Here is a 24,176-nt window from a genome sequence, read left to right on the forward strand (position 1 = left end):
ACACAGACTACGACTTCAAAGCGATAGATAATGCCACAGGGATTGCCAAATCTCTTGGTTGAATGGCTGTTTCTAACCTTGAGGCCTGTCCGGGCTTCTTGGAGCAGCACATCACAAGGCTCCCACTGCAGCCCTGGTGCAGGTGGGATGTTCCAAGTGCCTATTGAGTGAGAATGGCAGCACCACAAACGTCGGCCCAGACCTTCTTTCTCACACAGCACGCAGCCCATTGCAGTGCATCACTGACGTACAGGACAATGGCCCTTGGCGTAGACCCGGCCCTAAACTAACACTTGGAAGCCTTGGTTTGGCTCAGCCTGGCCCCCACAGGTCGCTCCCTTCTCGCAGTACCGCGCGGCCGAGGCTCGCTCCGACCGCTCCCAACATCCCCCCTCCCGAGGCGGCGGCTCCGTGCGGGACGTGACCAGGCCGCCGCCGCAGCGCGGCCTCGGGCGGGGGCGGGCGGACGGCTGACGGGCGGGACGGTCGTCCAATAGGAGCGCGGCGCCTGCCGCGTGGGGCCAATCAGCGGCGGATGCGGACGAGACGGTCGGCGTAGCGGCGGGTCGGCCCGGTAGCGCCACAGAGCGCGGGCGGCTGCGGTAGGGAACGGACGGAGCGGTGAGGAGCGGCGGTAAAGAAAGATGTCTCTCTCCAACAAGCTCACCCTGGACAAGTTGGATGTGAAGGGCAAGAGGGTCGTTATGAGGTGAGCAGCCGTGCGGCGGGGAGCTGCACTAGGAGCCGGCCGCAGCTTTTGTCCTTCCCGTATGTCTCCGTGTGGGGCAGGCGGCAAAACGTTCAAGGAGAGCTACTAAATAAGGGTGTTTTTGGTACGGATGTGGAATAACGGAGGATAAAGCGACTAGCAGGACACGGGGAAATGGTTTTAAGTTAAAAGAGGGAAGATTTAGGTTGGATGTTGGGGGGAAGTTCTTCACTAGGAGAGTGGTCAGGCCCTGGAACAGGCTGCACAGGGAGGTTGTGGATGCCCCGTCCTTGGAGGTGCTCAAGACCAGGTTGGACGGGGCCATGGACAACCTGATCTGTGGGGTCTCTAAGGGGATTTATGGGGTCTCTATGGGGATCTATGGGGTCTGTGGGGTCTCTATGGGGTCTCCTGGGCAACCTGATCTAGTAAATGTGTATGTTTGGTGGCCCTGCCAGGCAGGGGGGTTGGAACTACATGATCCTTGAGGTCCCTTCCAACCCGGGTCATTGTGTGATTCTGTGTATAGTGTAAGGTAGCGATTAAGTCAGTGTGGTAACTCGGTTGCAGTCGGTCAGGCATCGCCTTCCTCCCCACCACATAAAGATGGTGCAGCCACCATGGCCGGGCCGCGCTTTCCCTGCGTGAGTCAGGGAGGAGAGAAGCCGCTCTGTGAGTAATTTGTGCTGTTACACAACCGGCTTCCTGCTGCTCACCACGTGGGCACAGAACCACAAATGGCCGCCGAAACTCCTCCCCTTTCATCCTTAACTCTGGTGTGTGTGGGGGGAAAGTTGCCCCTATATCTGGGTAGGGGCTTCCTACGGGATGTGACAAGCTGTAGCACTCGGCTCCAGGGATATTAAAGCTGCAAAGGACAGGAAGCTCCCAGCCAGATCTGAGCATGGCTTTGAAAGGAGGAGTGAGGCATCGTCAATGCTGTGGTCACGAGAGTTGGGTTGTATTGATGCTATGCAACCTGATGCCCGTTTTCCAGTTGTACCGTTGTTATAAGAATAAATGGCTAATATCTGGTGGGCTTTGTAATGGAACTTGTGCTCAAAGCAGCTGGAAATCTGCCTCTACTGATGTGCATTTCAGGGCAGCCCCTTTACCTTCAGGTTCCCTCGTTCTTTGTAAAAGAAACTTATTTTCTGTTTGTTTTCTTTTAGGGTTGACTTCAACGTCCCTATGAAGGATCACAAAATAACCAATAATCAAAGGTGAGACCCAATTTCCATCCGAAATGATGGGCCAAAGTCTATTTTCTCTCTCGTTTTAGCCCATTCTGTTAGCAGTACCTCGAATGGTATCATGATTACACTGTCACTTCTGGTACCAGAGTATTAAAGTGACTCAGAAAGGTTACTTAAATGCTTCTGCATTTACTACACTTACTACATTTTATAACATTTACTACAGAGCTTCTCACTGTAGATCCTGTAGAGAACACATACAAAGTATCACATAACTGTATGGGTCCTAACCTTTATTTCTGAAGTATGTTTGCAACGTTATGGCCACATTACAGACACATTAGAGTCTATTTGGCTCTGACTGTTGTACTTGATGGTAGTATCCAGGAGACCATCTGCCCTCCTTACCCTCTGTTAACTTGTTGGTTTACGTATTTGTTCTGGAGCATATGAAGACACGGGGCTTAGAAACATGGATATACAATGTCTTTTTATCCTGCTTGTCCATCATTTGTAGGCAGGTAACTGATTTGTTCACAACTGGTCAGCATTCCTGTCATTTCTCTTATCGGCTCAATGTCAGTGACCAGATCAGGAGCCCAGTAATATTCGTATGTTTCCTGATAATTCTTAGCTATGAGCAATCAGCAGAATTTAAATGACAAGGTACCTTTCACTTCCATCTCCTACATGTCGTGGAAGATCACAGCAGAGAACCTGAAAGCACACGGGGATGGGGAAATTATTTGGTGTATGATTCATAATGACTGTGCTTCAGGGACTGTCACTTTCCTTGGGAAGGGAATAGTCTGGGTTAATACCAGGGCAGCTGTGCTCTGTGAGATATGATGGTCTTGTAGATGTTTGTCCCAGCAAGTGTAAGTTACTGAGAAACCCAGTGTCCCTTTTAGGGATGTACTGCTGGCGATGCTCTGCTGCCTTTAGAATACACTAAACAGTGAGAACAAGAGAGGTAGAATGGACTTGTTAAGTAATCATTCTACCCAGCTCGTGTTCTCTTTCTGTTACCTTTTTGAAGAACAACTTCCAGGGCTCTTGTGTAAGTGGTTACTAAGTCTGCCTGCATGGTAAACTCTAGCTGAATTCTTTTTCATTTGTTTTTCTCTGCCATTCCAGAATCAAGGCAGCCGTCCCTACCATCAAGCACTGCTTGGATCATGGAGCCAAGTCAGTGGTTTTAATGAGTCACCTGGGCCGCCCGGATGGAGTTCCCATGCCTGACAAGTACTCCTTGGCTCCAGTAGCTGCAGAGCTTAAAGCTCTCCTGGGCAGGTGAAGTACCAGAGCAGCTCAACATGCATCAGTCCCTCCCTGTGAGTGGACCTGGATGCTTTCCTTTTGGAAAGAGAGTCAGTGGTGGAATGACAGCGTATATCTTGTCTTTGCAGGGAGGTCTCATTCCTGAAGGATTGTGTTGGTCCTGAGGTGGAGAAGGCCTGTGCTAATCCTGCAGATGGCTCCGTCATCCTGCTAGAGAACCTCCGATTCCATGTAGAAGAAGAAGGGAAAGGGAAGGATGCTTCAGGGAACAAGGTGAAACTTCAAGTCTAGGTTCTGTGTGTGTGCCTTCTCTGCTCCTTGGACCTTGGTTGCAGCAGATTAATGATGAATTAGCTGCTTGCTCAAATTGCTGTTTATGAATTCACTCTCAAAAGGGGACCAGAGAGCCTTTGTTCAGCAAGTCTCATCACCTGTACTATGCAGTGGAAAAGTCTGAGACAAGTGCATTGAATATCCAAGATGAAACAGCTTAAGTGAAAGGCTGTAAATCATTGCCAGGGTTGCTGCACTCCATAAAAGGAATGAAATAGGGCTGTCTAGGAAACTCTCATTGCTGCTTATTAGGCTTGGAGATGTCTAAAACAAAATTCTAGGTCTGTTGGTGTCATTCCCACAGCACTAGCCGCAATGAATCTTGCAACTTTGTCTCTTTGGCTAATTTTTTAATATGCTGATTGAATGTTCTGCAACATAGAAATTATCAAACCCTGTTATAAGCCTGCCTGCTCTTATGGTAACCATTGCGAACCAGGCTGCCTTGTACCTCTGACATTTTCTTGAAGGTCAGGAAGAATGTTTGCTCCAGATGGCTGCTTTTCTTAGCGATAGTGACCCTGGTGACTTTACACAGGTTTTGGCTCCTTTCATATTCATTGCATGGAGGGGAATGCTGACACCGTGTGGTGACCTTTAGAGGCTGATACAGGAATCCAGTAGCTTAAGAAAATAGCCCAGAGTAGCTAAGCCTGTGCAGATGAAAATAGGAAATTGGGCAAGTTTGAAGTTTACCATAGTCATGTGCAACTGAAAGCCAGTGTAGTGGCAGGGAGAAGAATGGGAAAAGAACTTAATTTGCTTTGAGAAACAGTCCCTTCATTTTGTAGACTAATATGCATACAGAAGCATGCATTGCAGCTGGGCAGCGCAGGATGGTACTGCTGACAGATGAGAAACTCATCTTAACCATCATGTCCTGCCTATAGGGAGGGAAGAGCTGAGCAGATACAAGTCTGTAGGTTATCAGATGCTGCTTGGAAAATGTCTGACCAAAGCCAATCAAGTGGTAGTGTTTCCTTCATTCAATCTCTCATGTTCTGCTTACAGATGTTAATGGCTTTAACAGGAGTGTTTCATCTCTTTGTGTACAGCCAGACAATTTAACAAGTGAAGGAGCAGTTCTAGCATTGTTCTAGAATCTGTGCTGTCACTGTGGCCTGTTGCAGCGTGCAGGCTAAATTAATTTAACTTATAAATAAGTTAACCTCTAGGAATACAAGAAAAGCTGTTCAGAGCAGCAGCTGTGAATCAAGATAAACAGCATGAGAACCAAGGACACCTTTAGGAGGAGGAGAAGGGACTCCCAGCTCTGATTGGATATGCGCCTGCATGGACAGTTGAAAAGTGTTTTGTAGAATGCTTTGTTGACATGTAAAAGTGGTTGGGAAAGTTGTAAGGGCGGATGGGAAAGTTAGAAAACAAATACTTGTGAAGGTATATAGGGATGTGAGAACTTGTAATAAACAACTTGTACAATAAGTAGAAATCTGTTGGAGGGAACAAAAGGTTACAGTCCATGCCTGCTTTACTGATGCAGTTAGAAATGGGAATGGTCCTCAGGGCTTTTATGGGAAGCTCTCAGAGTTTAATACGGAGTTTAAACCATTTAAACGTCTTTGTTGTTCCTAATGGATTGGTGAGGAGTATATAAAATAAAGACACCCACAGGATGAACAGCTGAATTTCTCAGCTCATCTTTTCTTTGGGTTTAGAAGGTCATTGCTTATAAACTGCTGAGTTTCACTTCAGTTTTGTGTGAGTAGCACAAACTTGTCATTCTTTTGCTTTTTAGATCAAAGCTGATGCTGCAAAAGTGGAGGCTTTCAGAGCCTCTCTTTCTAAACTGGGAGATGTTTATGTCAATGATGCTTTTGGAACTGCCCACCGTGCTCACAGGTGTGTATCTGGTTTTGTTCCATAGACAGAACTGCAGAATGATGCCTGCTGTGGAAAAACAAGTTTTATCCTCACTGAATTTTAACTTTTTGAGACTATCCCATTATCGTTTTTCTGTATTTGTTCCTGACTGATGTACTTAGGGGAGGTAATTGTCTATAGTATGTATGGTTTAAAGTTTTTCTCTGAGAACATGAGACAGCTGAGCTTCTTAAGACTTGAATTCACTTTTTAGGTTGTTATAGATGCGACATTGTTTCTTTTCCTCTCTCTTATCTTTATTTTACAGCTCCATGGTAGGTGTTAATCTTCCTCAGAAGGCTGCTGGCTTCCTGATGAAGAAAGAACTGGATTATTTTGCAAAGGCCCTTGAGAAACCAGAGAGACCCTTCTTAGCAATTCTTGGAGGGTAAGACTCAAGCACATGCCAACTACTTATTTTTCTTTAGCACCTCTGTAACAAATGAAGAGTTCTGGCTTTGTTCAAACAAGTACTTTCCTTTGAACTGTACCTACAGTTCAGATGTGTAGGTAATTCCTGAAATCTCTATGGGTTATTTGGAGTCTAGCTTACTGTGTCCATGAGGAGTCTGCTCATCATATCTCATGGTTGCTTACGTTCCCTAAATAAGGGACAGTCCATAGCAGTTTGCTGTACAGTTGACCCAGAAGAGCTGATACACACGATGGCCCTGAAACACTGTCAGTGACCTTTCCTCCATGGTTCAGAGTACAAGCATCCTGCAAGCTCAGCACTGTGTAAGTTGACACGGTCTATCGAAATGCAGTGGCGACCTACTGTAGCTGTTGGGGCCTCTGCTCTTAAGCAGCAGCAAGTGTACAAAGAGAATTGAAGGGGCATCACCAAATGTCTGCATGTTGAAACAAGTGTTTCAGTTTGTCAGGTCTGACAACAAAGAATTTAAATACTTGGAACAGTAACACAAAGCTTGGACACTGTAGCATTTCCTCAGTGAATGAAGTATGTGGTTATTCCTGCTCTTTATACCCATGAACATGCTTTTAAAGTAGTAATAATTCTTGCATCAAATTGTAAAGGTTTATGTGATCTTGATTACAATGAGCAATGCTTACTTTTCATTAGTACCTTTCCAAAATTTAGAGCTGTATGTGATTCAGCTGTAGACTGTTTACTGTTTATGTATAGCAAAACTGGACCCAGAAGATGAACTGAGGACAAATGTATTAATAAGTGAGGTGAAAATGAATGGTGCTGGAAAACAAAAATTTCAGCACTAGAAGCAGGATTGTGCACAAAGGAAAGGAATTAAAATGTAAATTCCTTTCACGTTTCTTTTGCTTGGAGCTGCACAATGGAAGATACATCCTGCAGGTTTTTGCCTTGGGTCTGTACATCCTGTCAGTTGTTTATCATACAGGTCCCACAGAGTGGCAGTGTTTGCTGGAGGCTGATGGACACCAGAGCTCCCCACAGTTGCTACTGTTGGGAGAGTGGAGGCAATATGTGTTCTTAATGATTAGGTCTGAAAGCATTTTATTAATGAAATCTGCGTTGTTATCATTGTTTTAGAGATGAGTTAACTAAAGAAAAGGGTTTTATATAACGTCATCAAGGAAGGCAGAGCTAAACTGAGGCTGTAATGCGAGTCTCTTGAGTACCAGCCAAAGTTTTGCCTAGGGTAATTTCTTGAGGCCTTTATGAAGCTCACTTTTACAGAAAGTGGCATAAAAGATGAATGATTTGTCTATTCACTACTGCCTCTTGCCACTCCCACAAAAAGTGACTGTGGCATTGTTATTCCATTATCATTCACATCTTGTGCTAAAAGCAGCCATTTGCTCTGGGGCAGAGCAGCTCATCCTAGTAGTTTGAATCTGTGTTGTGAGTTTGGGTATGTGACCTGAACTGATTACAGGAGTTTGGCCTGTAGTAGAGCTGGGACATTAGTTGTGAGTGGCAGTGCTCTGATCCCTGCCGTGTGCTGCTGGATAGTCAGAAAGTGCCGAGCTAATTTTATATTTCAGTAGGAGAAAAATTGAGGGCTAAAGAGTGTCCTTGTCAGATACTGTTTAATGCTGGCTTGCTGAGTTGCCAAATTCTTTCTGCTCACTCCCCGTAACTTCCTTGTTGAATCATTCTCTTAGAATGAGTTTGCAATATCTCAGTATTACCATTACTGAATAGCAGTTGAAAAATTCTGCTTTATACTTTATGGAATACGTCCTTGGTGAGGCTTTGTGTTGTCTTACTTAAAGATACGGTAAGGTCTGACTGAGGAGTCTGGGGCAGTGACTACACTTCATTCTTTTCTTCTTTTCCAGAGCTAAAGTTCAGGATAAGATCCAGCTGATCAGTAACATGTTAGATAAGGTCAACGAGATGATCATTGGCGGTGGAATGGCATTCACCTTTCTCAAAGTGCTAAACAACATGGAGGTATGAAAAGAGCAATTCTGTGTCTACTTCTAGTAAAGGATGACCCATATATATAAGAGAGGGAGAGAGACTATACCCTATAGAGAGTAGGGAGCACCCAGAAATTGCTCGACAATCTGTTTGCAAAAATTGGCTTGCTGTGCATGTCTTAGTGCTCTAATACAGCTCTGCAGAATTGCTTTCTGGATGGTATGTATGGCTTGACTGCTGTTCATCTCATATATAATGACCAATAGCTAAACAGATGCTTCTTTTATTTTTCCCACATAATTTTTTTGTAGATTGGCAACTCTCTGTTTGATGAAGAGGGATCCAAAATTGTCAAGGACCTGATGACCAAGGCAGAGAAAAACGGTGTGAAGATTTCCTTGCCAGTTGACTTCATCACTGCAGACAAATTTGATGAGAATGCAAAGACTGGGGAAGCCACAGTGGCTTCAGGCATTCCTGCTGGCTGGATGGTAGGTTTTAATAGACAAGGGACAAGAAGAAGTAACAGGGAACACTGGGTTAAGAAAAACACTCTGTATAGGAATTAAAAGAGTAATTGTGATCTTCTGAAGGCTGTATAACTGCACAAAATATTTTTGTTTCATCAAATGAAAACACTGTGGTTTGTCCTGATACAATTTTAAGTCTTAAAGTAGCTTTTGTGGGATTTGGATTAAAACAGCAAAATTTCTCTACAACTTTCAGATCTGAATGGAGTGTAAATCCCTTTTATTTGACTGGAACATAATTAGAGTTGGCAAAAGTTTCTAAACAAGGCTTCATGCATCTGACATTGCTGGTTTTGTGTTTTGTTTTTGTGTTTTTTGTTTATAACTTATTTGTACTCAGAATACAAACACCACACCAAGCTCCACCCCACAGAAGCAGCTTCTTGCAAATCTCTATTCCTTAGCATTCAGTGCCTGGAGAATCTCTTGCTTTGTGACTAGTCTCCTGTTTCTAAACTAGCAGCAAATTTGAGGGTGCAGAACCAGTACCATCAGGCCTTCCAAAAGCCTTATTAACTTCAGTGTCAATTGAAAGAGGAGGGGGGAAACGTATTTAAGGATCCAATCAATAAGGTATCGGTGATCCTAGATGAGGGTTGCCAGAAAGCTCATCTCTGAATTCTCTTACTTGTCGTAGGGCTTGGACTGCGGCCCTGAAAGTGTTAAGAAGTTTGTTGAAGTTGTGGGAAGGGCCAAACAAATAGTGTGGAATGGTCCAGTTGGAGTCTTTGAATGGGACAAGTTCTCCAAAGGAACCAAAGCCTTGATGGACAAAGTGGTGGAAGTAACTGGAAAGGGCTCCATCACCATTATTGGTGAGTAGCTGCACGTTTGTTCTTGTCTTTATAAAAGCAGCAAGTAAGTTTGTGCCTGCTAAGAACCGCATTAGAAAGAGTTGGCAAATCATTCTTTGATAGTAATGTTTTCATCTACTACCTCAGCTTGCAGACATGACTTTCAAAACTGTTATATGAACTAATGCTGAAGATCTGGGAGCAGCAGCAGCCTGTAGCAAGGCTATGTCCCTTAAGTTGAACAAATTCAATTTCTTGCCTTGCTGATTTATTTTTTTCTTGTACTACAGGTGGTGGAGATACTGCTACATGCTGTGCGAAGTGGAACACTGAAGATAAAGTTAGCCATGTCAGCACTGGAGGTGGTGCCAGCCTGGAACTGCTAGAGGGTAACTGGTTTTTTTTGCGTTGACTTATTTGACTTGTGTTGGCAAATTAAATAGTTCTGGGTGCTCTGCCTTGCGTTGATATTCAGGAAGGCACAAGAACAGAATAAGTGTCTTTTCTATTTCAACAAACGGAGTTGCACATAAGATCCTCCTAGCTCTCATTTTGTCCCCCTAGAGAAAGAGGAAAGAAAATGGAACATTCTTGCAAAGTGCATAGACTGCCACTCCCACCCAGCAGTAAAGCTGGAATAGAAATTAGTACAGCTTTCAGAGAGGCTTCTTGTTTGTTGGTGCTTCCCAGAGACGTGGTAACCAGACTGTCTGCAATGCTCAGTTTGTCAGGGATCAGAATCATGTCACATTTTGGTTCAAGCTTCCTTTTGAGAGCACTGTTGGAAATCCCCTGGTGTGGGGAGCCCTCTAGCGATCTCTTAACAAAGCTGCACAAGAGTACTGACAATCCAAAACGGTGAGGATTTAGAGTTCTTCCAATGAGTTACATTGTTCCCAGAGTTTTCATTTCCTCTGGTAATTACCTGTTTCCCAGTATGTGTAAAGTATCTAATAATGTCAGCTGCTCTATAGAAGGGAAACTGCAATAAACTGCATTGCAGCTGTTGGTTTCCAGCAGTTGTATGTGAGACGGAGCTTTTGTTTCTGTTGCCTAGGGAGTGGTGCTAAAGGGAAAGAATGCAGATGGGTAGAAGGAAGCACTGTCCAACTCATTTATCCAAAATGACAAAATTGTTTAAGTTTTGGCCCAGAATGTGGGCTTGTGTGTGATCTTTTAAATGTAACGGAAGTCTGGTTAATTAGAGAAGCTTCTGAAGATTTAAAAAAACAAAAAAAACCCAAAACCGACTAAAACAACTAGTGGGCTGTGAACAGTGGCACAATTCAGTACAGTTGTACAGCTTGAGCATTCAAAAGTTTTCTTACCCCCTTCTCCATCTCCCCCCCCAAAAAACACCCCTATGTTCTTCATTATTAAAGAAGAACAACAGAAAGCTAAGAAGATGCTTTAGAAAACATTACACTTGAGTAATTTGGGGAACCATACCCAAAGATGAGTATGTTCCTTACTCTTGCCCATTGCAGTGATATATCTAATTATCTGGACATAGATGTTTTAATCACAGTAAAAGAGTCAAGTCTTGTAGAAGGTCTTGTTTATTTTTCTTCATTCATTCATAAAGTTTTCATTACACACTCCAAAATCCTATCTACATGCTGCTAGGGACTGAAGGAAGTATGGCAGCAACTTCCTAGGTCTTATAATAAAACCGCTTGCCATCAAACTTGTGGAAGGATATCTTAAAGTATTTGGATCTGACCCTAGCAGGAGCTTGGACAGAATCACACCGTTATCATTAATTGAACACCGATGACTGTGGGCTGTTAAGAATCTGTCTGCAGATATGCTCTGGATACTCACTGCAGCCCTAAAATGTATTTACTGTGTGGAACAGCTTAACCCATAAGTTGCGATAGCCACAAACATCAGCAGGAGTGCATGTAGAAACAGTGTGACCTATAGTTTAAGGTGGTTTTTTGGGGGGATTTTGCTTGTTTCTGTTTTTTAAATATGTAAATGTTGCAGTTGTAAGCATAAAGCCGAATACTTCTCTTCTTCTTAACTTTATTGGTATTTTTTTAACTACTCACAGGTAAGGTTCTTCCTGGCGTGGATGCCCTGAGCAACGCATAGAGAACAGCGTATCACCCCCGTTACTGTGCACAGCCCCTGAGATTCAACACTTCTATGCTTCTGTATTTCAACTCTGCGATAGGCAGATCACAGGATGTAAACACAAACTGGACAGGATTTGAGAAGACAGCAGAGATATTTTATGGCTGCAGTTTACATGATCTGGATGTGTTCACTCTTATCCCACTTGAATTATAATGTAGTGCATTTAAACTGTTGTTGTGGATTTAGAGTGTATATATTTATATTTTGCCTTCTCAGAGAGATTAATCCCTCTTAGACATGTCTGTTTCTCAGAAAGGAGTGCACTGTGTAGCTTCTTCAATGTTCCTAGCAGGCATTTCTGTCACTTGACACGGTTCAAAAACAAAAGGGGACTCCAGTTTTTTGGAGGCCGATCGTAATAGCTGCTGAATAAACATATTTAAAATGCTGACAGCTGGTATGTAGTCTTTCTTTCAGATTTTGCATTAAAATACCCTTATTCTAGCACTAGGAGTCAGATCTTTCTCATTATTATTTTTTTTACCCCGTGGATCTGTAAGCATCCAGTCATCATCAATGTGAACTTTGGTAAGGAAGTTATTGTAGATCTGGTGTTACATCAAAACTTGCATGTCATCAAGTAAGAGAGAAGATGAAATTTTAATAGTAGGTGTAGTAAAAAGTGGTCAAAGCTTCAAATGTGGTTCTTGTAGAGAAAACTTGCTGCACAGTAGACAGCTAATGTCTCTAACTTAAGTATTCTGGAACCTTTGAAGGCAGGCAGGTAAGAACTCAAGGTTTTTGCCTTCCCCCTTATGTACACAAACAGAACTGCAATACTCTTGTTGATGTATGTGAGCATAAAAGTGCTAAAACAAGCAGAGCAACAGATAATCAGGCTTGTTTACAGATCAAACACATTGCAGAACTACAAGCGTTGTCAGTGGAATAGCACCAATGTGGTGCAAATGTATGAAGTTGGGATTATTCTGATCCTGGCTGTTGTGGGGTTGGCTCCTGCACCTGCTACAGGACACAAATGTAAGTACAAGGTAGCTCTGAATGAAACTCAGTGATATAGCAAAATCAGATTGGCTACAAATCACCCAAAAGTGTGTTTTGGATCAAGTCAGCAGTCATACAAAGCTTTACTCAGAAGAACTACAAGAATGCAGTGCTTCAAATATGTATCTTTCTCCTGGATCACTGAGCAGAAAAGCATAAAGCAGTGCTTGCCTGCTCCTAGACCTAGTGGCTTCCCTGCAGTACTATCACACTGCCATCCTGGGTGTTGGGTGTGGGCTGAGCTGAACAAAGCAGCAGGGATGAGCTGTGGAGAGAATCTTTGAGGTGAGCAATAAGCTGCAATACAGAGTATGCTTTTAAGCTTAAGTATGTAATGTATACAGTACTGCCAAGACAAAATGGAGGTATGTGTTATAAACAGACGTGGTCTATTTGCCAAATGGTACTTGGTCACAGCAGGATGCAAATTAAAACCCAATGAAGTTAAAGTGCTTATGAAGTTATATATGAAAGTCATACTTGCTACCTTTTAAACCTAAAAGCGACACTTGAAAAGCAACCAAGAAATAATGTAAATGATTGCAGCACTGTAAGTCTTCTCCTCCCTCCCTCCTTTGTAAATCTCCCAAGCATTGTCTGATTACACATGAATGATGCAGATTTTTGCTAGGATTGCTTTCTAGCTGCTGCTCATGTTTTCCAGGCAGGGGTGCAGACCTCCCACAGCTGCAGTAACGAGGCAAAGAAAAGAATGAGCTTGTCAGCCACAAAAAGACTATGGATTTTGGAAATCTACTACTACAATAACAAACGTTCCACCGTGTTTTATAACAGTCTGTTCTTGTCTGGCTCTGGCAAACAAGGCCTTGTTAGAGCAAGGCTCGTTTTAGTGTCAGTCCTGGAATCCTGTGTTGCTGGCTTCCCATGGAGCAAAAGCAAGACTTACCCTCCATATCTCCTTTGGTATTTACAGTGAAAGGTCAGTGTGTGGCCACTACCTCCTCTTTGTCTTCCTCCTCTTCATCAAAAGCAACAAGACAAAGCTGTCTGTAATCAAATATAGCAAGGAGTTGTGATGCACCATGAACACAGATGTATGCACTCAAAAATATTTTTGCACCTGACTTTGGTTTCATGCTATGCACACCTTAGAATGTTTTGTTTGTTTGTTTCCATGTCTTATTCTAATTATTGCCACTCTCAGGTCTGTGTGCTGAGAACAAACCAACAGCAAAACTAGACATGCTTAGTTTTTCAGATATTAAAGCAAAGGGGATGAAATGTCCTTGCATGAGACTGCAGGAGCTGTACACTTGATGACCAGCAGCTGATTAACAACAATTTCCAGATGTTTAACCTTTGCCTATAACATTTTTAGTAACTATTTGTCTATCTGTAACTATTTCAAGAGAGAGTGTGGCAGAAGGCCATAAAGATGAGGGCCCTGAAGCATCTCCTGTACAAGGAGAGGCTGAGAGAAGTAGGGCTGTTCAGCCTGGGTAAGAGAAGGCTGAGAGGGGATCTCTCAAGTGTAAGAGTCGAGTAGATGGGAGCGTGCTCCTGTGTGACCCGCTGCAGGGAACCTGCTCTAGTCAGGGGGTTGGACTCCATGGAACCCCGAGGTCCCTTCCGAGCCCTGCAGTTCTGTGACTCTGTGAGGGGCCTCCAGTGGGCAGCAGCCATTTCGTGAGCTCAGACACCCCACTCACCTGGAGGTAGGGGTGAGCTCCGGGTCCTTTTGTTCTCCCTGCGGGCTCTCCTCGGCGTACCTCACTCACAGCTGTAACAACAACTCGCTCGGCCTTTTGAGAAGGACTTCTGAGCTTTCAGCCCCACCAAGTCCCGCTCGGACCCTCCGCTCGCTGAGGTGCCGCCACCGACAGAGCCCAGCACGCAGCCCGGGGCGCTGAGGAGGGGCGGGCGGACTACGCCTCCCGGCAGCCACTGCAGGGCCCGGCCCAGCGGGGGATGCCGGGCGCCGCCGCCGCCTGGTGAAAGTTATCCACCCAACCTGGGCAAGGCGCCTCCCAGAGCCGCGCGGCGCCTCCCGTTGCCATGCCGGCTTTGTCACCTCGGCGGGGAAAGCGGCAGGATGGATGAGCGGGCGGCCGACGGGGCAGGCGCCCGCCGGGTAAGGAGCGGGAAGGGAGGGAACGATGGAAGGCGCGGGCCGCTGCGGTGAGGCCGGTTCTCCGCGCCTCTGAGGGGGCCCGCGGCCGCCCTGCCCGCCGGGATGCCGGGCTCGGGCAGGTGCAGGGGAGCGGCGCGGGGCTCCGCCGGTGGAGAGGCCGCTGGGGGAAAGGGGGGGCGAGGAGTCTGCTCCCGCCTCACGGCCGCGGCCCTCCTGCCCTCCATCCCTCCCCTCAGGGGCTGCCCGCCTCCCCGCGCTCGGCCTGAGGGTACTGTGGCCGCGCTGCCCCGTCTCGGGCCCCTCCCGGGGAGGGAGGCAGAGCCGGGGGCTCAGCCCCAGGCCCCCGCGAGTCCTGAGGAAGACTCCTGGGAAAGCTTCGAGAAGGCTATGAGGGTCTGCCGTGAGTACCTGCTCTGCGGTGAGAGGGGTTTGCGTGTGTGAAGGGGAGAGCAGAGCTGTGCTGGCCCTCCCCATGTCTGTTTTTGGGTCCATGTAGCGCCAGGGGACACTTTGCTCCTGTAATCCCACAAAGGAGCCCTGTGGCCTCAGTGCGTGCCTGGCCCACTGCTCCCATTCCTGCTGATCCACCTCTGCCCGAACCCCAAATTAAGCAGAAAGGACTCCAAATCCTCCTCCTTTGGTTCCTGAGAGAAGAAAATGTTGATCTATGAGTGATGATCCCAGAAGTGTTGGGAGCTCTGTATCTGTGTCCCTGCCCCATAGAGAGAGAATGATCCCCCAGCAGCCCCCTGAGGTCTGGGTTCAACCATCCCTGCGCTGCCCCAGGTAAAAAAAAGACTGGGCCTTTATAGGCAGGCTGATTCAGGTTGGCCTATAAATATTCTCAGCGAGACTCACCATATGGTGGGAGCAGAGCCACAAGTTCCATCTGTGCCAATTCCAAGATATCTTTTTGGTAGAGCAGAGGGACGGAAGGCTGAATCTGCAGTCACGCAGGAAACTGGCGGCTGTTGCTTTTGCTTGATGTTGTAGGTAGCCAGAACCCAGCGAAACCACCCCTATGTGCCAGGACACCTCCTGGTGTTCCCATGGCACAGGTACTTGGGGGGCTGTTTTTACTTCTTAAAACATCTGGTCCCAGGCTCATGCCCATGGCATCCTTGCCTGGAGTCCTTCACCACGAGGAGCATCAAGAAGATGCCCATTTGATTTTCAGGTTAAGTTTCTGTGTCACCTCTAATAAATGATCTTCTGCTCATCCCTCATGCAACAGAAAATAGAAAATTCCATTCTAATTCAGTCCTCGTTCTTATTCCATGTTTTAATAATAGTTTTTCATTTAACATCTAATCCTGTCCTAGCACCTCTAATCAGTAAGGCCCAAGGTGCTTTACAAAAGAAGGGAAAAAAACCTATTCCAATTATCCTCATTAAAGCTGATATCTTTTGGCTTTGGGCAGCTTCTGCAGATAATATAGGTCATAAATAATTAGGAATACAATCTAATTAAAAGAAATCCCAGTTGTAAACCAAAGGGCCACACTGAAGAAGCCGGTCTTCAAAGGCACGGCCTTGTAACCTAACCTCCCTGATCAGAGCAGCGTCCCATTAACCTGCAGCTCTTTGCCCTCCTGACCTGTGTGCCCCAGCAACAGGTACTGCTGGGTGCCTGTGTAGGACTGTAGAGAGGGAGAGATTCAGGGTGTCTGTGACAAAAAGCATTCTGGTTTGAATAAAGGTCTGGTGTTTAGCAAGCTACCATAACCCACAGTCTGAACTGAGCAAAATGGAACTAATGTAGGTTTTTTTTTTTTAGCAAAAGAGAAATAATTACTGGCAATTAGAAACGCTGCTCAAACTCGAGTCCTGAAGATAGTTAAAGTAAGTTGTGTCCTGGATCAAGTTCATACGTGACCTAAATAGAATTCTGACCCCAGAACTCACTCTGAGCACTATCTTTCATTAAAACTGGGTGTGAACTTTCATGTCTGGGAGTTTAGGCTCATACTAAACTGGATCTCTGTGTTTTACCTGCGTGCCTCCTTGGAAGCTGACTATCTCAGGGCTGCTGTTTATCTGTATAATTCAATAGTAGGGCTATGTGGGAGAAATCCCTGTTCTCATTCCAAGAACTTGCTGTCACGTATTAATTATTCTGTGGCAATATTTGTGCTCTGATTCCTAGTTACACAGTGTTTAGCGATGACCTAATTGCAATGTTCTCATTAGCAGAGAAGTTTCTGAGTTTGACTTTCTAGTTCACCTTCTCCATAAGTCATCATACGTTCTACCATCAATACTGCTACTTTAGCCTGATGTTTTGTGGGTTGTCATAAGGCATTTGAAGTGCATCCATAACAGCTTCTTGCATTACACTGTTGTATCCTACAACTTAGTTCAGAGTGAGAGCAGACCATCTTGTAGGTGAAAATGGCAGAATCTGAAGAGCTATGTCAGCTTTCTTACCACTAAAGAAACCACACCTGTGTTTGGTGTTGGGTAATTTCCTTGAAAGCTGGGAATACACCAGCAGCTACAAACAAACCTAAAATGGCCAGACTCCTTTTGGATTGTCTTGTGCAGGGGTTTAGTCTCATCCAGGAGATGTTGGTTTAATTTTCAGACTCAGAGGCTGCTGACCGCAGGTTACATTAACTGAGTCCCTTTGGGCTTAGGAGAGGTCTGATTTTGATCTACCTGTGCTGTACTTTCTTTGTTTGTAAAACCCAGATGTTTTGTGTTAACTGTAATTGTTTTATATACATGGAGCTCAGAATAGTAAGGGATGGCTGGAGCTCTGGGAAGCACCGGTGATACTGGACATGGGCTCCATGTGGCAAGAGGGCACCCACAGCAGTAAGGCAGTTGGTCTTGCAAGTACTGGGAGCTGCAGGGAGGGGGGATGAGAACAATAAAAAGGGGGAAGGATCAAAGGAAGTATATAAAAGTATAACATTAGAAACAGTGTATGGGGCAGATGGCTGACAGAAAACCTTGGAAGAGCAGGTCTAGAAGGACACAGGGAGAAAACTAAACCAGTGTAGTCCTGGGTGCCAATCATTGTGCTGCATGGACAAGGCTTTGCCTTTGCATGTGATAACGTTCTTAGAAAAACTTGGTGCCACTTATGGGAGAGACAAGGGGAGAGGATTCCTGGAAAAGTACGTATGCACACAAAGAAGCCTTTGGTTTCTTCCCTTGCACATTTGTAGAGAGCTCACGTCTTTCTCTTACCCCAGGAGACATTCCTATTTCCTTTCATTTACCAGTGTTTGGAAGGCGGATGGAGATGAGGCACTGTTGGATTCCCTTATTAACTTAATCTGTGGGAAGCCCTACTTAAATCATTGAATTTCTCAGTCTTGATAGAACGAAGTATTTGTACAGTGAAGTCAAACAGAAGATGGAGGTTCCTGCACAGGGAGGCTTTGACGCTGTTCCAGTCCTGTGCCTGTGACTCTTACGCGTGTGTTTCTTTGAAGTCTGAAGCTTAGGAGTCTGCATTAATGATCAAGGGACAGAGCTGAATACAGAATTCGAATGGTACAAAGGTAAAGGTGTGGATATGAATGTGGAAAGAGAATGTTTAAGAGTAGTCTGGCATGTATGGTTAATATTAAAAAAAAACCAAAACATGCTAATTTCCTACAGTTACTCAAGTTCTTGGGGCTTTTAGCATCTTCTCATTTAATGTAGATCAATGATCTCCTGCTGAGTCCTGTCATATTCAAATTATTAACTTCCTTAACAAGTAGAAAACTTGAGGTCTGAAACCTTTAGCCGTTTTGCACGATGGGAAACTTGATGTGATCCCTTAGGCAGGAATCTCTGTTCCTCACTCGGTGTTTTAGAGCGCTCTGCTTGGCTTTTGGCTGCTGCTGCTGGCCCCGCTCTGCCAAATGTCAGTGATCTCTGAACGCTTTCAAAGTTCCTTAGGACTCTCAGTGGATGCAAAGCGCTTCTGAAGCTGAGATTTGTCAGGAACCGAATGCCTTAGAACAATTATTTCTGACTTTGTTACGATTGTGTTAAAACTTAGCTGTTTTCCACCATGCTTGTTCTTTTTAGGGCTCTCAGCTGTTGCTCTGATTTGGGAACCCTTATTCATACTTTTTACTTCATAAAGTAAAACAGTCAAAAGAAAATGCAGCACATCTTGCTGAACTCGGTAGATAAATATCTGTTGCCTCAAACAGCGAAGCAGAACCTTAGTTTCAATTTCCAGCCTACCGTTTCAAATTCTATTTTTCCAGAACTCCACCAGCGAATCAACTCCCCTGTACAGATTACTTGAATTCAGCTTTGTTGGGGACCCAAGGAATGGACTTGGAGGCTCAGTTTTCAGTACTCATCTGATCTGTAGGGACCTCAATAAGGGATCCTAACATGGTATTTATGTCCTACCTGACATGGAGCTGCTTCTGAAGCCCTGGCACCACAAGGCTGGCATGCTCTCTCTGAGTGTCTCCTAAGTGGTGGATGGGTGCAGACCTACCATGGATACTCACTGATGCCCCTTGTGCTCCTTTATCACTCAGTGGGCTGTGGATAGGGTTGTGCCCTAGGCTCTGCTCTGAGTGTCTGGGACCTCTTTCTCCAGATCAGATTTCCCTACTTAATACCATAGTGTAAATGAGTATTTATAAATGAGTGGTGGGGGTCTTTGGATCAGCTATGTCGTATAAAGCTCTGACCAAAGCCCACTGTAGCCCAGCAGAAAACTATCTCTGACATTGCTCTTATGTCCCCAGGAATTAAAAAGACAAATAACTCTAAGCAGTTCCACATGTACTGAGCCTTAGTTTGTTAGTTAGCTTGAGCATAATGTCTTTCCACAGAACTAAAGAACAAAAAGCTACCTTGAAAAAAATAGCCATTGGGAAGCAGGGCAGCAAAAGCCAAGAAACTTGAGCCCTTTGCTAATGAATACTCTGTCCTTAACTCACATTGTCTCTTTTGTTTCCCACACTTTCATGAGCTGCACATGGATTCAATTTGCCAGTCTTAACCCTTCTTGCTGATGCCTGATCTGTGCAGTTTGGAAACTGGGACAGCTGTCACTTAGGTACTTGGCTTTGCTTTTATTCATATTTTTTTGCTACCTGTGTGTTTGCCCCATGCAGTCTCTGGCATGGATGGTGAGGGAGTCCACAGGGTGCAGGCAATGTGTGGGTGTGTGTGAGGAGAGGGAATGAAGTCTTCCTGGGGAGGGGTGTAACAAGGATGGAATCAGAGCAGGGTTGCCTGGATTGAAGCACGGTAGCTTCAGGGGAAGATGCCAGTGCTGTGCTAGGACTTCTTTAACAAGAGCTGCTTTTCTTGGCATAGCTCTAAAATTGATGGAAAGTCAGGAGGGAGCCAAGGAAGGGATCTGGCATCATGGGAACTTCTCACGCCAGCTTGTCTTTGTGCTGCAGCTCAGCAGAAGTGCTTTCTGCAAAGCAAAGCATTAAACATCAGATGTTTATTTGCAACAGCGAAATTTATTCCAGCAAACGATGATTGACCATAGTAAATACTCTACTTAGTAATGACCGTATTGTTTCCAGAAACATAACTAGCTCTTAGTTGCTGTTTGCTCAGTTGGTAGGGATCTCATTAATCATCCTCTTACAGCAAAAATGGCATTTCACATTAAAAAAAAACCAACAGTTCATTTTCTTGCCTCATTTCTCCTGTAGTTAACTACTGAACAAAGATGGCCAGCAGAGAGTGCTGGTGCTCTTCCAGAATCCTGCAGAAGCATCTGAAATAGTGTAAAATCAAATCAGATTTTCTGCAAAACTATTTTTAGGTTTTTTGAACATAAAATGCTAATGAACTATCTGTTACTTGGTATCTTGCTGCCGCCTTTAATTACGAATCTTTCTGTAGCTCACTAAAAGGAGAAAGACTGCTTTCAGAAGAGCATTATACACAGAAAAACTGTAATTGCCACTTTTTTGAAGCAATTATTGAACAGAATTTTATGTTTTGCTCCAATGCATTTGCCCTTTTTTCTACATAGCATTCTCTCTCCTTTTATCCCTCCTCTTTATTTCATGTTCAAAGTGATCTGTTTACTATTCAGCTTCTGCCTAGTGGAAGGAGGTGGCCCCGCTCCTGCAGACAGCAGAGCTCTGGTATCTGTGTGGTGTTCATCATATCGCTCAGACCCATTTTAGGACCTCCCAAAGCAATGAGAGATTTCTTCCAACCAGAGGTTACTTTTAGTTGGGCCTCTTCCATGTCTCAGTCTGATTCTGATGGCATTATCAAAAACGAGTTGCAAAACTTGAGATCAGAAAGGGACGCTGCCTCCCTCCCTTGTCTCTGTGGGGGGTTATTGGCACCATCATTAGTTCTGGAGACAAAAATGGTTAGGATATTTGGTGTTAAATCAGGCCTGTTTTTCCCCTCATGATTGTTGTGGTCATATCAGGATTATTAAGTGCTTTTGTGCGGAACCTGCTGTACATCTCTCTCATGTGACTTCATACTTTCTTTAGTCATCGAGAGCAAAGACTGTGTAGAAGTGCAGGGCCTCTCTGCCTTATTCATGCACGTCACTGTGATCCAAATCCTTTGGAAGTTTAGGGAATCTCTTCGTTCATTTCTTCAGAATCTAAGGAGAGATCTCTTTAGCTTTGGTGGCAGAGGGAATGCCCCGTCTGGTCCCAGCAGCTCCCTGGCACTTCTCAGTGTTGTTAAGAGTTTATTTTTTACATGCCAGAAGAAAAGCACCGTTAAATTGGTGCAGCACAGGTATGAACAGAGATTAATTTGTACCCCTCTCGCTGTGCTGAATGGATGCGGAATCGGGCAGCGATTCCTGTCTGTACATGAGGGATAATGTCAGCAGCTTCCTGAGCTCCAGCTGCTGTGGACAAAGGACGCAGAGCGGCAGAGATTCCTGGAGGGAGGAACTTTAAGATGGAGGAATTCTAAGGAATGTGAAGGACAACCTCTTAAAAAATTGTAGGTGGAGCAATTCCAGGTCATCCAAGCGCTTTGTGAGCTCCAGATTGATTTTCCTACTTAGAAATAGCTGCCGTTGTGACGCTTCTCTTTTGTGCCTTTTAACACATTGACTGTGACCTCCGTGTGATTGCATAAATTGGCCCGAGTGCTCTGGAACAGTTAGTAGGAACCCCTTTCTTGTGTCGTTTCCTGAATTCCCACATTGCGGCGTGATGTGTGTGTGGAAACTGCTGGCTTCCTCCAGCGGCAGCCGGGTGTGCGCCAGGATCCTGGCACAGGGAGCTGCAGGGGGACGGGGTTGTTAGGGAAAGGATCTGCATTTTGTGCATCTTCGTTCTTTTCCAGCTCCGATAAAGCTGTTATCTCCAATTGTGTGGGTTAAGCACGAGCAGTTAGTGCTCTGTAGAATAAACAGCAGAGGATGATTTGAGGTTAAGGTGCCTCGGGCAAGGCTAGCTGCTCTTCAGTGTCTGAATGAAGCAATATTTCCATCTCCCAACGACTCTACCTTCTCTCTTTACTCCCCGCTCTTTTTTCTTGTGGCGTGTGGGAGGGAGGCAGGATGTGTGATAGAAGCATAGTTTATAACTCCTTAATTGACTGTAGCAGTGTAATGCCCTTACAAATCCACCCCACAGCATTTAGCAAATATGTGCTTCATTAACTTGTTCTGTCCTCTTTTTTCCTTTCTTTCTCTTATTGCAAGCTGTAAGGTCGTGTGATGTTAATGGGTTGTTTACGTGTGTTTCTGCATTTATTCCACCAAAGCGTTCCAGTGCATGGGAATCAATTCCAGGGGGAAAGAATCAATGTTTGTATATTGGCTGCATTTGGGATTTCTGAAGTTTGACTTCCTGAACTTCTTTCCAGTTTCTTCTTTAGAATGGTAAGAGTTGTGAATGTTGGAAAGGACTCATTTCCTTTGCACAGCTGAAGGGTCGGTGGCTGGACCGGGTTATCTCTTCTCACACGAAGAGCCCGGATGAATTCAAGTCAGCAGGCCAAGTTTTGCAGCACAGGGACTTGACGTGTGGACACTTTTGGAACGCAGTCCTTTGGAAATGGATGAGATCGATAGACCGAGCCTTACTGTGCAGGCATTGCTTAACGGGTTTCTTATTTGCAGTCAGGCCTTAATGTACCTGGCCTGCTGCGAGTGCTGTGCCTGCTTCACATCCCCATTTGGTTCCTTTCTGAAGGAGTACCATGGCTTGTACACAAACCAGGACCAGTTTGTTATGAGTCTTGTTTAAGGCTGAGATTTGCCCGTGTTTACAGCATCAGTCTCAGAGATGGTAAAGGTGCTCAGCCCATTTCATAACCAGGGCTTTGGCACGCAGCAGCAGGACTTGGTGTCATGAGAATGATGCTGCCCTATGGCATGAGGTCCACCAAAGCAGGGGCATTGCACCCAGCCTGGCAGCTGCTTGGGGCGCTTTTATCCCTTCGCGGGGAGATGAGCACAAGGGAAGCCGGATCATGTGTGTGTAAAGCCACGCTATGTTCTAAGCTGAAAGTCTCCAGGAGCTGAAGCCTTCAGTGCAAACCACCTCTGTGTGGTTACTCCTATGGAGGAAAACGGCGAGGGCTCATACCTGCCCTCAGGTTTGGCCGTGTGGGGCTGGGATGCGCCGAGAGAGCCTCAAAGCAATCGGAATGCGCTATAGGGGGGACTCCTTTAACACCCCGCCTCTACGCGGTTAGCCACGTATGCTGCCCTCACTTTCCACTATCCGGCATCCGAACAACAGAGCGCTGGGCCGGGCGGGGCGGGCCGGGGGCGGGCCGTGTTTCCTGCCCGCCCATCCGCAGTGCCGCCCGCGGGGCGCTCCGCGTACGCACGGGCGGGAGAGGCACGGAGCGGAGCTGCGTGCGAGCACCGCGGGACGGCCCTGCCCTGCCCCGCCCTGCCCGGCCGGCTCAGGTAACCGCGGGGACGAGGCGCGGAGCGGCGGGAGCCCGGCTGTCTGTGTGCCCCGCTGTGTGCCCCGGCCGCGATGCTGCGGGCCCCCGCTCCCCGCTGACAGCGCAGCCCGTGTCTCGGGGCTGTCCTGCTCGCTCGTCCCGCAGTTCTCGAGGCGCCGAGTGCTGGCTCGCCGTCCCGGTCGCCGGACTGTGAGCGCGTTCGTTTGCAATAAAAAGTGGAGCTGCGGATCCGCCTCCCATCACGTCCCATCCCCTGCGGAGCCCGGTATATTTGTGCCGCTAAAATAGTTTGCTTCTCCCTCCGGTTTTATTGACACTGAGGATGAAGAAGGATTTGGAAGCAAAAGCGCCTTGAAGCCGACGTCGTTTGGAGAGAGCCCTGCAGCTCACCCGTTGGGTCTCGAATTCCACCCTTTGCCCCTGCTGAATCCACCGCTCTGCCCTTTACTCTCCAGGGTAAAAAACCAAACAACAACAAAAACCCGAGGAAAAGAATCCCCTTGGCAGCAGGGCAGCTTTGTGCGGCCACCCCGGCGAGCTCCAAGTGTCCGGTTTCTGAAAAGAAGAAAATCCTTTTGTTTTCAGCAGATCAGTAGGTAAGAGACGCGCTCATGGCACAGGACTCAGCTTTCATTCTTGTAGCCAGAGCCGGGAGACAGACTGGCTCTGTGGGCTTTTGGCAATCATTTCTCTCCTGCAAAGGCTGCGCTTCATCTTGCAAACGGACGCAAAAAATACACTTACAATTTCACCACTGTCACTAAATATTAATTAAAATTAATAGTTGTGGGCTTGTGTGTAATCGGATGAAGCAGAATTTTTTGGGAGGCACTGAAGTGCGTCTGTCTCAGCCTCGTTTCTTGTGGCGCTCTTTTCAGAAGGCAGTCACTGTTGTGCTTGTTGTAATCCACGTGTCCAGGCTGTCGTTGCTTGTGGTGCTCTGCAGAGAATCATGTACGTGCTCTGATGTACGCATGCATGTGAGTAGGGCTGCTGCC

The 24,176-nt window shown here is 45.9% G+C and overlaps 2 protein-coding genes and 1 long non-coding RNA gene across 9 annotated transcripts in view; 2 read left to right on the forward strand and 1 right to left on the reverse strand.

Annotated features, from left to right (window-relative positions):
- Positions 1-584: 584 nt before the first annotated feature.
- PGK1 (phosphoglycerate kinase 1) lies at positions 585-11,625 on the forward strand. The gene is made up of 11 exons (XM_015860450.3): positions 585-709; positions 1,882-1,932; positions 3,043-3,198; positions 3,315-3,459; positions 5,276-5,379; positions 5,669-5,788; positions 7,684-7,798; positions 8,080-8,259; positions 8,936-9,113; positions 9,383-9,481; positions 11,149-11,625. The coding sequence occupies exons 1-11, from the start codon at positions 645-647 to the stop codon at positions 11,187-11,189; spliced, it is 1,254 nt and encodes a 417-aa protein (XP_015715936.2). The 5' UTR covers positions 585-644; the 3' UTR covers positions 11,190-11,625.
- LOC116653325 (uncharacterized) lies at positions 11,271-14,045 on the reverse strand. Its single transcript, XR_004306904.2, has 3 exons — positions 13,910-14,045; positions 13,147-13,247; positions 11,271-12,200 (listed from the first exon to the last, which is right to left on the reverse strand). It is a non-coding gene; the product is annotated as an uncharacterized LOC116653325 (long non-coding RNA).
- Positions 14,046-14,115: 70 nt separating this feature from the next.
- AMOT (angiomotin) overlaps positions 14,116-24,176 on the forward strand; it is a 55,436-nt gene continuing 45,375 nt past the window's right edge. For 2 of the 7 annotated variants that reach the window (XM_015860444.3, XM_015860449.3), the window contains exon 1: positions 23,087-23,774. Coding sequence is in view for 1 of the 7 variants with exons in the window: in XM_015860442.3 (XP_015715928.2) it covers positions 14,434-14,731 (298 nt within the window). In the remaining 6 variants the exon portion in view is untranslated. The other 5 variants (XM_015860445.3, XM_015860443.3, XM_015860448.3 and 2 more) reach the window with 5 other exon arrangements.

This window comes from Coturnix japonica, chromosome 4 (assembly GCF_054131305.1).
Source record: "Coturnix japonica strain WE chromosome 4, WE-NBRP24, whole genome shotgun sequence".
Classification (NCBI taxonomy): Eukaryota; Metazoa; Chordata; class Aves; order Galliformes; family Phasianidae; genus Coturnix; species Coturnix japonica.